Source organism: Eleutherodactylus coqui, chromosome 5, assembly GCF_035609145.1.
Source record: "Eleutherodactylus coqui strain aEleCoq1 chromosome 5, aEleCoq1.hap1, whole genome shotgun sequence".
NCBI classification, from domain to species: Eukaryota; Metazoa; Chordata; class Amphibia; order Anura; family Eleutherodactylidae; genus Eleutherodactylus; species Eleutherodactylus coqui.
In genome coordinates this window covers 156,133,896-156,148,296 of record NC_089841.1, presented here as the reverse complement: position 1 = coordinate 156,148,296, position 14,401 = coordinate 156,133,896, and the positions used below count along the sequence as shown (strand labels likewise).

Genomic DNA, 14,401 nt, shown 5'->3' with positions numbered 1-14,401 from the left:
TGGTCGCTTTAAAGTGATTCTATCACCAGGTTCATTAAGTTTGAAACAGAGCTCCAAGTCACGGAGGCAGACCGTGCCAACTTCTCCTGGCCCGCATTATGCAGACTGACAGCTCTCTTCACTTGGGCATAGGGGGAGAGCTGTCAGTCTGCAGGCGGGAGGAGGCAGCACGGCATGAACCTGGTGACAGAACCCCTTTAAAGAGGTTGGCCACTTTACAACAAGTAAACGCTTTAGAAATTTAATTACTTTTAACTTACTAATGCAGTCTATTTCTTTAGTGGTCCATACTGCTGATTTGCTTAAGTTATGCCCCCTACTGGCCCTACCCCCTCATCTTGTCCAGGCTGCTCCTCTGTCCATAGGAGGGCCCTGAGTGAGGTCTATGGCCATAAGCCCCTCAATGGCCAGAGGAGCAGCCAGGGCAGGGTGAGTGCCATGGCTTACGCACATCAGCAGAATGGAAATAAAGTCTGCATTAATGAGTTAACAGTAATGAGATTGCAAAAGTATTTTCTATCGCTTGCTGTAAAGTGGCCAAGCCCTTTTAAGGATCAGCTGCTGACATCTGGGTGCCAGATCCATCCCTCTGAGGTCTTGGAGTCTAGAGCGGTTATGGTGCCATGAGAGAGACGAGCACACGATCAGGCTTTAATGTTATGGCTGAACATACATGGCACTAGCACTGCAATCCATGACATGTAGACTGTGCAGTACATAAAAGGAGCATCCAGAAGCCTCCGTTGAGCAGCAGTCAGAGATCAAGCTGTTAAGTGAGGGATGACAGGTAAGGAAGCTTGTGGCATAAATGACGGAGGGATCCAGGAAGGAGCTTCTTCTCAGGGGTGGTAAGAGGTCAGTGTGTGAAGGAAGTCAGGAGTGCACACAACTGCAATAGCCCCTGTGCCAGCCTTGTAGTCCTTACATCTTACATTGGTGCCAGCACAATATATCTATGTAGACAATTACCTTTCTTTCTTCCAATCGTCCATTCTTTTTTGCAAAGCAAAAGCTCAGAGGAAGCCTCGGCCTCAGCTCCCAGCAGCCTGCTCAGCTTCCCCCAGGGCTTCTTCTCCCCTAAGCCTTCCATCTCAATTCACATCTGAAACAATCGGGAGAAAACCACAATGAGTTGGGGGCAGGGAGACCAAACTTATGCATCAGAGAGACAGGAGAGGGTCCCCTCCCCACCAACCAGACACAACAGTAGCAGCGCTCAGACTAGAGTACTAGCTATTATGGTAGGAGCTAACATCCAAGGTATTGGAGATGGGCGGAACAGCATTAACCCTTTCACCATCAGCAACATCTATGTAGGTCCAATATAACAAAAGACAACTTACTATGGGATGGGATGAAAAATGATCCTTTTGGGAAAAAAAAGAGAAAAACATGGCTGAAAGTTTATATTCCGAAATGGTTAGCTGGTTCTAGAAAAGATGAAGCAGTGTGAAACTAGATCTGGTTCTCTATGTCATCAGCAAAGGCAGACACAATCCCAATCAGACAAAAGACGCCGTCATGGGAGCGATATATGGAAAAGCAACATAGTAAGCCAATAGATAGAAGGTATTACATTGTCGGTCCTCCTGCTAGCAGGAGAAATACATTACAGAGAGATAGGATTGCCTGTTGTATTATTCGGGGAGGTTGGACTGCCCGTGCCGGGAGTGGGGGTTGGAGGCAGCTGTCTGTGAGTGCAGCGCTGTGATTGGGTGATGAGGTGCCATGGAATTTCAGTCTACAGTGGGAGGTGCGGGATTTGTTGTGAAGACTTCATTATGTTTGGGGGAAACGCAAAAAAAATAAAGTTTGCTGAAATGAAACCTGGAAAAAAAACTAGGTGTGGGAAACCGAGAGAATGCAAGAGTGCTTCTTATATCCTGCAGTGATCAGGAAGGGATGGACAGAGGAAGGGGAGGAATCAGAGAACATCAGGGCTTTAGTGAAAAGGAAACACTGTTAAAGGGATTCAGTCAGCAGTTATGCCCATGCAAAAAGATCTAGGTAGGGGCCGGCGAGCAGGGAGTGAAGATGCCTTCAGCAAAGCTGTCAGTAGAAGCGTCACAGAGAAAAATGTATCTTTTACTCATTGGAGTGCGCCCACCATCAGTGGTCCGCAGACTTCTTCGTCTGATGCTGTCCTTCTCTGTCCAATCAGATGCTCTACTGCACATGTCAAACACAAGGCCCAACAGGCCGAATTTGGCCCACCATGCATACAGGCATTCCACTCACCCAGCCCGCAGCTCCGGTCTGGTGGCGGCAAATGCTGCCGAGTCTGTGACCGCTGACCTCTTCCCCCATGCCCAGTGTCTGTGCGCTGTCTTCTACGCAGTGCAGATGCCGAGGGAAGGTGTCAGCGGTCAGACTGCACTGCAGCGCTGGGTGGATGACTGCAATGACTGTAAGGATGCTGTACAGGTGGCGGGCCACATAAAATGAGGGGTCACTATTACTACTGGAACCACTACGGGGGTCTATTTTTACTACTGAGGCCACTATGCGGAACCCTATTACTATTGGGGTCACTATTACCAGACAGTCTTACAGATACAATCAGCCCTTTGAAAGCAACCATAAGGCTGATGTGGCCAGCGGTGAAAATGAGTTTGACACCCATGATCTACAGCAGTGATTAACAGCTGTAGCATCCCATCAAGAGACCGTTCTGGCTATCAGTCATTGCTGTAGAGCATCGGATTAGACAGAGAGGGGAGACGTCCCGCCCGCGGACCACTGATGGTGGGCGCGCTCCACGGAGTAAAAGATTAACTTTGCTCTGCGATGCTTCTGCTGACAGCTTTACTAAAGGTATGTGCAGGCCTGCTCCCCGGACCCTACATAGATCTTTTTGCATGGGCAAAACCACTGACAGAATGCCTTTAAAGCACCCCTCCAGACCTGGAGAAACAAAGATGGTCGTACCGCTTCTCTGACTACCTGACGTGCACTGTGTATTTTTAAGGATCATTAGTCAAAGACACTACACAACGCTTTGATCAACCAGTGCTGCCCATGTGGGCAGTGTTGGGCAGTCATAGCAGTGTATCAGGTACTCAGAAATGGTGCGGCCATCTTTGTTTAGGTATGGGGGGAGAGGTGTGTGTGTGTGTGTAATGGGGGAGGATGCATAACCATTCGTCCAACTGCACCTCTGACCGGTAGCATTACAAACACATACAACCATCCAGAGGCAAAAACTACAGTGTAGTCAGACAGTTTAAGGGCCTCTTTCTACTGCCGAGGAAAGCACACGTTTTTCGTGTGATGCGGAGGTAGTGAAAAACGCACGATTATGAAACCAATTAATTCTTATTTGCAATGTTCTCACTCCTGAAATGCTGCATGTAAAAAAACAAACAAACAAACAAACGCAGCATGAACATTCTTTCTGCAATATCCCCCATTGTTCTCAATGGCTGCCACCGGCCCCATTTAAGGCAATGGGAGAGGATCGCTATCCCCTGCTGCGACTGTGATAGGGGGTTCCTTCATCCCTGCAAAGAGTCCCCTCATCACTGAACACTGTGACAGCAGCGGCAGAGTGTTCAGGGATGAGGTGACTCCCAGCAGGGATGAAGGAATCCCCTGCCACAGCAGCGGCAGAGAAGCGCAATCTTCTCCCATCGTTTTCAATGGAGCCTGCATTGAAAGCAATGGGATTCCCCGCAGTGATGCGAGGCTGTTTTCACATGAAAACGCCTCGCATCCAGGGGTTTCCCATGGATTGCGAAAGTGATATCGGGCCGTGAGTCACAGCCCAATATCGCTCTCGCCAGTGTGTAGGAGGCCTAAGGGAATGTGTCATCAGAAAATGACCAAGTGTATAATTCAAGTTTTTCTGTTACATATTTTTAATAATTGGTGAGTTTTTTTTTTACATTTTGGACATTAATATGTATATTAAAAAAATTCCAAAAACCCTGCAATGTTCACAAACCAAACAATAGGTCGATACTTCTGCCCTGTCTTGAAAGCTTTTCAGCAGTCATGTTGTTATCACAGGCAGAATAACAATGAAAGGTAATACCTATAACATAGATAACTCAGGGTCCACCATTTACAATAGGCAATAATTACAGTTTATGTCCCCTCCCCCCCTTCCCCCTTGCACAATGACCTCTACACAGGTCACAGAGCATGCCTAGAACAGTCTCCCATTCAAGTCAATGGGTGCTCTACTGTCCATTGTATCGATATCCCATGGGATCTGCTGGAAAGCAGGTCTCTAAATGTTGTTAAGAGGTTTTTGAGTTGTAAACTACAGGTGGCCTATCCTAAGGATAGGCCCACAATACTAGATAGGCATGCGTCCGGTGCCCAGGGGCCCATACGATGTCAGCAGTTTGCTGGCCCAATGCAACTGTACACTGAGCAGAGTTCTGCAGGAAGCAGACAGCCCTGTCCTTAGAGCAACAGCCAGGCTTAATAATGCAGGCCAAGTGCTCATTTATTTCAAGAGGAACTTGGTCTGCAATACCAAGCCTGGCTGCTGCTGTAGGAACAGGGCTTAGCCCAGGAACACACTAGCCTAGTGAACAGCTGGTTGGTCGGGGGTCCATAGTGATGGACCCCCACTGATCTACCATTGATGACCAGTCCTGAAGAAAGGCCACCAAAAGTTTACAACTGGACAAACCCTTTAATTGCAGCTCGAGCTGCTTCCATAGTCACGTACACACAATAGAAAAAAGCAACTCCAAAATTGTTACCTTTTCCCCAGGGGTGCAACTGCCACAAAAAATAAACTATGGCAGCTGACAGATACCAAATGCTATGTTGCTGCAGTATCAGCTGCGTTGTGGAGCCCCAGGAGTAGCTGAATTGTACCCGGTGTGCTCTGTGACCAGAAGTGACTTTTTCTATTTGTTTTTACGAAGGCAGCAACACAAGTTTCATAGGAATTAATACCGAGAGTGAATTCTGGTCTGTGGGGATTACACTCAGCGCAGCGTGGGTCACATGGGATGACAAGGTACGGGCATTCCGTTAATGAAGAAGACAGTAGGTATGCTATCTGCCCTAGTATACTCTGTATGCCAACTGCACCCAAGAGAAACTCCAAACCATTTCCCCAGAGTGGCCCTTTAATTAACCCCTTAAGAACCAGAGTTTCTTTATAGCGATCTTATGCATGTGGTTGTTTTAAAGCCCTTGGGCTACTAAAATTATTTTTGCTGCCTTTTTTTCGTGATATATAGACACATTTTTAAATACCTTTTTTCATTTTTCCCCCTGTTTTCTAAAGGGGTAATGTGCAAAATAAATAAATAAATAAGTAAATAAAAGATTCTCTCTAATTTATATATAGTTATTTTAAAGTTACTATATTTACGCTGAAAAAAAGTACAAGAATTGGCTTGTGTGTTTTGATTCGGACGTTTTGATATATAGTTTGTCTAGTCTTGAATTACATGGCACATATGTCAGCGGTTTGAGTTGGTGTGGGAAGGGAGTTTATGTCTATAAATATATTTGAATTTTATTCTGTAAGTTTCTTTTTACTTAGGGCTCATGTCCACGACCGTGTTTTCACCGCATATTGCGCAAGCAATACAGGGTGAATGGAGTCAATAAAAGTTAATGGACTTTCAACGATCCATGCATATGTGCGTGTCGACCCTGCGTATAGGTACGCACGAGAAATAGATCGCAGCATGCTCTATTCGTCTGCGTACCACACAGCGTGAGCAACACTGTCTATACGCTATACGTGGAACAGAGGGGGATTTAAAAAAAACAAAAAAAAAAAACACACTGTGCATGAACGCTTGCGTGTGACACGCAGGCATGCGTAAAGCAATCACAGCCATACCCCAGTCTCCGCCAGCAGACCCAGTAATTACAAGCACTGGTAAACCGCTGCGGGGGGGACACGCAGCGTTTTACCAATACGGCCGCGGACATGAGGCCTTATTGTTGTAACCTTTTGTTCCACATGACGTCATTTCAGACCTCTAATGGACATTCACACTGCAGATTTTCTTATTTCACAGCAAGTCTCTCATGCCGAAGGTCACCGGTGATCGCATGATCGCCAGGTCCAATAGAACAAAGGGCACTACTGCTTCCCTTACATCCATTAGCAGCACAATAATGGGGTATTCTGCCCCTGTGAACTGACAGGACAGATGGAATTTTCAATGACATAAATAAAATCTAACAGAAGGCCCTGCCACCCACTCACCTATATCGGGGCAGTACCCCTCTAACCCTTCAGTGTTTTTCTGTGACAGGTGGATGCTAGCCTCCACTACTGTCTACAGGGATTTTCCCTTACCACATGGTTGTCGGACGATGGTTCCAGCGGGCATTCGGAGTGTTTTTGGAGGTTACGGAGACCTGAAGTAACAAACCGAATGTGACGATGCAGAGTGACAAGATAGACTTATATCGTGCCAGTCGCAGGATTTCTAAAAGTTTTATTATACATTAAACCCTATTTTGCTGGGATTTATTGATTCTATAACTTGTAAAGTTAACGTAACGGATTGGGTGAAGGGCACACCTTGGAAGAGGCGGACCACTGCACACAACCAGGTCAGATTCCACATGAAGGAGCCCGCAACGGAATCCAACCTTGTGCCCAGCCAGTGACCCCACGTACCTGTCATTTTCTTCTTTGTTCTGTACTGCGGATGGTCCATCTGGCAAGCCGTCGGACATGCGCAGTACAGATTTTCCCTTGTCTTCGCTAGGCGATGACGCGAAATCCGCGAACGGTCTGCAATGGTAACTGCGGATGAGCCATTGGTCAGACGGCTTCCACTGATTTTCAATAGAGGCCATCAGTGCGAAATCCACATTAAAATACAGCATGCCGCGATTTTTCCTCCGCGAGCGGAAAATCAGAAATTAGTTTCCCCTTGTGTACAGGAAACCCGCTTTTCCTTAGCAGCTAAGGAAAGTATTTGCTGCGGAATCCAGAGGCGGACACCAGCTCCAGATTCCGCAATGCAAATCTCGCCATGTGCAGTCTGCATTAGATCCAACACTCTCACATTGCAATCTCCTTGTGACTTACATCATGGCTAAACGGTCTCAGACAGCTGCACGTTTGTGTAGACATACAGATATAAAACATTCTTACACGGCAGGATGCTTCATATAGTTTGTATTATGATACTAGCATACTTTTATATGTTCATAGATATGTCGGCCAGGGGCTCTGGTGACCGTAAATCTGTGGGTAGAAAGGCAGTATCAAAGAGAAGATACCTTAGCTGCAGACAACGCGGCATCCACCTCCCTGACGGGCATGAATTCTCCTTATATAGACCCTCGTTTGATGAAGAGTTCCAGACTCTGGACGAGGCAGATTATCATTCTGCTTCATCCTCGGAAGAGGAGGACATTGAGGGAAAATTTTATTTTCAAGTGGAGAAGATCAACAAACTTCAGAGACCAGGATGTTGATTTGGGGGAAGCCTCAAAGTGCATCTTTAGGGGACCTAGGGTCTCTGTTCCCCATTAAAGAGAAGCAAACTTACAGCTGGGGACTGCCCCCCAAAATAAACTGTGAAGCTATTGAGTCATACAGTGGTCCCAGCAAAGGATGGATCAGGTCTGCAAGATCCGATGGCCAGCAGACAGATTGCACCCCGAGAAGGGTCACTGTAGTCTCCAATTCGGCAGCTTATTTATTAAGGAAGGACCCTGGCTCAGGTCCAGTCAGATAGAGATGTGGGAGTACCCAAAGATTATATTCTCTCAACCTTAAGGCTGAATTTCTTTGTGATGCATCAGCGCAAGAAACAAAGCTTGCTGCCAAAAGTATGGTCCTTGCCATGGCGGCTAGGCGGGCTTTGTGGCTCTGACCTTGGATGGCAGATTATGCCTCAAAGTATCATCTTTGTGGCCCACTGTACAAACTGGGCAAGTTATTTGGCTCTGAGCTTGACAAAATCCTGGCTGGTCAAGGGGACAAGAAAAGGAAATATTTACCCCAGACCTTTTTGGGTCGCAGCCATACATCAAGGAATGATTGGTTTTTCCCAAGGAGCCAAACAAACAAGAGCACAGTACTAGCATAGCTCTGGTCAGAGACGGGGTGCGAGGCGCTCAAGAGGCCAGGCAAAGAAAAGACAGCCGGTTTCTTACGCCATGTCTGCGGTCCCTCCCCTGGCTAAATTAGACTCTCCCGTAGGAGGGAGTCTCACCCTCTTCCTCCAAAGTGGATAAAATTAATTCAGGACCGATGGGTCTTAAAGATAATCCATTGGGGCTATGCTATAGAATTCATAGCATTCCCAAGAGACAGATTTGTTTGCACCTCCCATTTGGTGCCATCTCCAAATACCAAAGCAAGGTAGTACTACAAGAAGTGCCTTTTGCAGAGAGAGGAAAAGGTGTTTATTCTCAATTTTTTTCTGATCTAAAAATTCAGAGAGGTGGAGGATGATCATAGATCTCAGATACTGAAATTGCTACATATGGAAGAGGGGATTCAGAATGGAGACAATAAGATCTGTTATAAACATTCTACAGCCGGGGGATTTTATGGCCACTCTCACACACAGTCGGCAAAACACAGCAATTTTACCACGGCTTTTAACGCACCCCATTATTGTGATGGGTGATGAGGTGCATTGAAAAGGGCAAAAAACACAGCAAAATAGGGCAGACAGAGCTCGAAAAAGCAGCATTTGAGCCCAGTCTGAAATCAATAGGAGCGTTTTACCGCGGCGTTCAATACTCTAAAAAGCACATGGGTGAGAGTGGCCTTCGGATCTGAAGGATGCTTACCTACATATTCCAGTTGCCAGTCAGTACAGCAAGTACCTAAGGATTGCTGTACATATGGTATGGGTGTTCAAACCCTACCTGTTTAGAGCTCTGCTTTTCGGTCGCTCCATACACCTTCATTAAAGTGATTTAAGCGGTAGCAATGGTCCTTAGAGTTCGGGGATTATCTATCGTACCTAATTTGGACTCTGGCTTCTGCTGGCAGCCTCCAGGGAGGTCCTAGCACACCAGATTCATAAAGCAGCAGAGTTCCTCAAACACTTTGGCTGGGTGATAAACTTTGACAAGACAAACACCCTGCCAGAAACAGAGAAAAGATCCCAGATTATCACAAACTGCACTCGCACGACCATATAACTAACCCCTTCGAGGAAGGAGAAAGTGAAAGCTGTTGCCAAACTTCTGACCATTGCCAGAACAGCAATAAGAACCCTAAAGAGGGCCCTAGGCCTTATGGCTATAACTATAGAAGCAGTGCCATAGGCCCGGTGGCATTTACGGCCTTAACAGGAAGAGGTCTTGAGCCGCTGGAACCGTTCTCCTAAGGGATTGAACAAGACATGCACACTGTCTTGCGAGACCCGGCCCTACCTTCATTGGTGGAGCACCGATAGACGGAAAGTCAACAGTCCAACCTCTTTGGACTCTATTGACCACAGATGCATAGCAACTATATTGGCGTGCCCATCTGGACAAGCACCCGGTATGAGGGATTTGGACATGCCAGGAAAGAACTTTGGCAATCTACCTTGCCCTAATTCACTTTGCCCCTTGAATCAAGGTGGAAGTGGTAAAGGTCAGGTCAGCAACATTAGGCTGCCTGTCCACGGGCGAGATGTCATAGCGAGATCTGTGGCAATAAATCGCCCACAGAGCCCGATGACACGCTTCCCAAAGTATAACTATGGATAGCGCAGCCCGATGTCCATGAGCAGAGAATCATAGCTGATGATTAAAATTGCGGTGTGCCTATCAATTAGATAGACTAATCGCGAAGACCTTACAGTGCTCCCCCCTCGCGACAGAATTTCGCTAGCAATATTCTGTCATGGCCGTGGACAGGCGGCCTAACTGCAGTCCACTGCATCAACAAGCAGTGAGGCACTCGATCTTAGCCTCTCCAAATCAAGGTGGGAAAGATCATGAGATTGGCAGAGAAGAATTTAACCTACCTTACAGCAATGCACATCTGAGAGACATGCAATTTAATAGCAGACAGATTGAGCCGAGGTCTCTCTCTCAGGAGAGTGGGCTCTGAACCTTGAAATTTTTCGTCAAATCACTCTCAGGTGGGGTATACCAGAGGTCAACCTGATAGCAACCAAGCTCATCACAAAGGTGGAGAAATTTTGCTCCCGAAACCAGGACTACAACCCTTCTGACAGTAGATGCTCTGTCCATCTCTTGGAGGTTCTGACTGGCCTACATATTCCCTCCAGTTTCCATGATACCAAGGGTATTGATGAAGATCAGGCAAGACCCGGCCATGGTAATAGCAATCATACCATTTTGGCCCAGGAAGTTGTACTTCTGCCAACTCATGCACATGGGTCGAGGGTGTTATTGCAGGCTTCCCCCCCCCCCATGCAGAACCTGGTGTCTCAGGGCACGCTGCTCTGCCCACATCTAGAGAGGTTCAACCTGACAGCCTGGATGTTAATCAGTCCCTACTACGAGGCAGAGGGATTTCTGAAGCAGCATTAAACACAATACAGAGTTCCAGAGCTTAGAGTATATGCAAGAATCCATAAAGTTTCCATGGCCGGGCACTCAAGGACTGGGGTTCCCCATGAGGTTCTATCCAAAGAACATGTGGTTTTACTGCAAATTGGTGCAGCTATTAAAAGATTGTTAGTGTCCGTGGGGTTCTTGTAGGTAAAACTCATTTACCTCATGTCTGTACCCGAATGTCCATGCAAGACAAAGCTGAGAATAGCAAATAGTGGGCGCTCAGATATACACCTCCTATATAGTATATATCTCCAGTATTCAGCCCCCAAAGGACCCCAGCAGAAAGCAAAAATGCCCAAAGTCAAAGGAGCGTGCAAGCGCTATAGAAATGACCTGACGACAGAGTAATCTTCCGTCCACACCACCAGTTATCACTCATCCTCCGCGCACAGTTATAGTAAAACATGGAAGAAGATTTTGTCATTTCTTTGGTTGCCCTACTTTTCTCTGCTGGGATGTTTCAGCTTTTGGGGAAAAATAGGAAGATTAAAAAGTGGATGAAAACTTGGATATTTCACATTTTTGTTCTGTCGCAGGAAAAGAAAAACAGAACGCAAGCCTGGGATGGTTCCATCACAAAACGGGCACACGACAGCCCCCGCTGACCATAATGGGGTCCACTGCGTTTTGCATCATGGTTTCTGTCACTATACCAGAAAATAAAAAGTACAGAATGCTGCGCTATGTTACCGGCTTTCTTGGCAGAATCTGGAAACAGATGAGAACAGAAACTCAGACTGCGTGAATGAGCCAGGAGAACTACAGAGTCAGGGTGCCAACAGTCCGTAAATTCTCCAACACTCTGTAGAAATATGGCACTTTGTCAGTTTTAAAATAATTAAATTAATAGGACAAGTTCAGGTTTTTTTTTTCTGAAGCAAGAGGAGCCTATGCGGTGGAACCTACGGCCGGCGACACTGCAACAGATCCGTCTCAGCATACCTGAAAAGGGCTGCATGCACCCGTCTACAAACCGCGCAGCTCTGCAGACACCGAACAGACCCCATTATAGTCAATGGGGTCCATTCAGCGCTGTTTGTTTCCGCCTTGAGACGGGGCAGTTTGGCCGTGGGGATTCCCCTTTCCCTGAACGGGCGCAGATGAGAGCACCCTCCTTGTGACCAACGATCATGTCACCCCTCACATCAGTATCTGACCCGTGGGCATTATGTAGCACTTATAATCTTCCGCAATCATTACCGACTTCCAACGCTTCCGTAAAAAACATTGGCTGTTCACTGTGGTTTTTGGATGGGTTGTCCAGAAAAAACTATTTTAAAAAAATCAGGTTGGCATCTCCGCACCCACCAGTCTAGGACCTGCGTGAAGATTGGGTTCACACCAGGAGGGGGTAATTGTCATTACAGGGTCAGTGGGCACAAGAAACAATCGTTGATGTCAAAGTAAAGATGGGTGAAATATCACCATGTGCCCAACCTGGCAGTGTGCAGGCCCTGGCACATGCTGTGGGCAGGGCAGAGTCTGCAGGGCATAGGTGAGGATGAAGCAGCAGGGTGTGTGTGGCCTCTGTTCCGGGCCTGCCAACGCTTTCCCTTCTTCCTCTGCCAGTACTGACTCTTAAGCAGCAGCATGCCAGCCATGTCCAGCCAGTGCCCCCCGTACCCCGCACACCCCCGGCCCCGGGTAGTTACCGGCTCTTCTGTCTCCGCCGTCTCATCCGCGGCCGCCTCCCTGTCACAACACAAGCCAGGAACGTCAGCTGATCAGAGGGTGGAGCCAGCGGGGAACGTGGCGTCTCCTATGGAAACCACCTCCTTCCGAGACATAGGATGGGTGCGGCCATGTTGCGCCTGCAACAGCCATTTTTAAATTGGGCAAAACTTGGATTAGTAAACGACTTGGGCAGAAAACAGGGCGGCTGGGAGACGTGTGACGTGTCAGCGGAGCGACGTGCAGCGCAGCCAATCAGCGCCCGTCTAATGCTAGCAGCAAAACGAAAGCTGCCATCTGATTGGTTACCGAGAGCCACACTTTCACTTTCCTCCCTGATTTGCTTGGCCTGGTGCTTGGGTGGGGGAGGGCAGGGCTGTGATGAGGAGTTGTCCAAGACTGGCTGTTGGGTTCTCAGACGTGCACTTTCACTTTACCAACAAGTAAAAGATGCCCCAGATGGTCTATTAGTGGGCATAACGGACTTGTCAGCTTTTAAGTAGTAATAGGGAGATTTCTGGAATCAAAGATGGCTGCCCACTTCTCTGACTACCTGATGCCCGCTGACTATTAGTATGCCTCAGTAGGCAGGTTTTCACACGGCCAAGAAAATCTGGCATGAATATAAACCACATTCTTTCGAATGGGGGGTTATACACAAGAACGATTCTTTCCTGTATTGCATCGCGATGCGGGAAACAAATCGTGGTTCTTCCTATCTAGGCGTGCCCTCGCATCGCATCCCCCATTGTTGTCAATGGGGCCGGCGGCAGCATCACACCACATGCTAGGTGCATGCCAGGCGAGGTATTCCTGTTGAAAACAGTGGGAGACACTCTGTGATCTTCAGCTGCGGTGGTCAGGATCGCTACTTCCCTGAAGTGATGCAAGACATTTTGGATATAAAAAAGCCTCACATCCGTGGCAAAATCACATGTTGTCGAGCGTGATATCAGGCAGTGATTCATGGCCCAATATCACACCCACCTGTGTGAAGTTAGCCTAAGGCTGGGTTCTCACAGGACGAAATTCCGACAGAAATCTCACGGTTTTGCCGCAGCGAAAACCCGCAAGATTTCTGCCGGTACAGCGGCAAAGTGCCGTGGGTTTTGGAGCGGCTTGGCCACATGCTTTTCCGTTGCGGCCGGCATAGAGAGCAGCATGACAGCAACGGGAAAAAAATAGACCTACTGTGGCCAGGGAATCTGCGCCACAGCGCTGGCTTTGCCACAACGGATTGGCCATCCCGTGTGGACGAGATTTTTGACAAATGCACATGGCTGGCTAACCCCGGGATTAGCGGCCGCCGGCATATTCTCCGCAGTGAAACTCCGGATGGAATTTCCACAGCAAATCCACCCAGTGTGAACCCAGCCTAAAGGTACCGTTCCATGGGACTACTGTTGGAAACTAGAGATCCTGACAGCCATCCCGGTCGTAATCGCGCCTGTGCTTTTACACAGTAGCGACGATCGCTCAGTGGAGGCGGAGCGGGCCGGGGATCGTTCCAGCCCACCTCTATTCGCAATAAACAGGCCATTATTCATAGAGTAACGACTGTGTGTTGTAATTGAGCAATGCAGTGGCGGCAATGATTTCCGGGTCGTCATGTTAAATCCAATCAGCGATAATCTTACAATTTATTATTGATCATTCATTGCCCACATTTTAAGGGTGCATTCACAAGAGCACAGGCGTATTTACGTTTGCATGTGCGCAGCGTATAATCGCCGGAAAGAACGTTTTTCGGCAATCACCACCAGAGCTAGAAAGCGTATTCTCGTCTGTTCCTACTTTTCAAACTATCCTTTTTGGCCATCGTATATGCGTTGGCGCGTATTTCAGTCGCGTATGTTCGATTTTCTGCAGGTTGCCGTTTTTACGCGCCATAAAATCGCCCGTGCGAACGAATATATTGGAAGCCAATGCCTCAGATGGTCACGTTTATACGATTGGGCGTAAAAACATGCCGTATATGCGCTCGTGTGAATGCACCCTAAGGGCTCACAAATCCATGTCGGCCACTAGGGCAAAATGTGATTGTTCTCAGGCAGATATGATGCCTTTTAATGGTTTACAAAAAGAGTTGATGTTATAATGAGCTTTCTATCCTACTTGGGGGTCTTCCTCAGGTATAATAGGATAGATCTGAAGAAGTGCATATATTACACATATATAAGGGCACAGACAGTGTTTTAAGTGCTATTTAATCACACTAACAGAACAGGATGAACAGAGGAGTAAATTCTGA

General features: G+C 47.4%; 1 protein-coding gene across 2 annotated transcripts in view; it reads right to left on the bottom strand.

The window, feature by feature from the left end:
• Positions 1-12,216, bottom strand: part of CHFR (checkpoint with forkhead and ring finger domains) — a 62,700-nt gene extending 50,484 nt beyond the window's left edge. The window contains exons 1-3 of one of the 2 annotated variants that reach the window (XM_066603444.1): positions 12,132-12,204; positions 1,344-1,367; positions 970-1,102 (exon numbers count right to left, since the gene is read on the bottom strand). In XM_066603444.1, coding sequence (XP_066459541.1) covers positions 970-1,090 — 121 coding nt within the window. In that variant the 5' untranslated portion in view covers positions 1,091-1,102; positions 1,344-1,367; positions 12,132-12,204. Of the gene's footprint in view, positions 1-969; positions 1,103-1,343; positions 1,368-12,131 lie in introns of both variants that reach the window. The other variant, XM_066603443.1, reaches the window with a different exon arrangement.
• Positions 12,217-14,401: the final 2,185 nt, after the last annotated feature.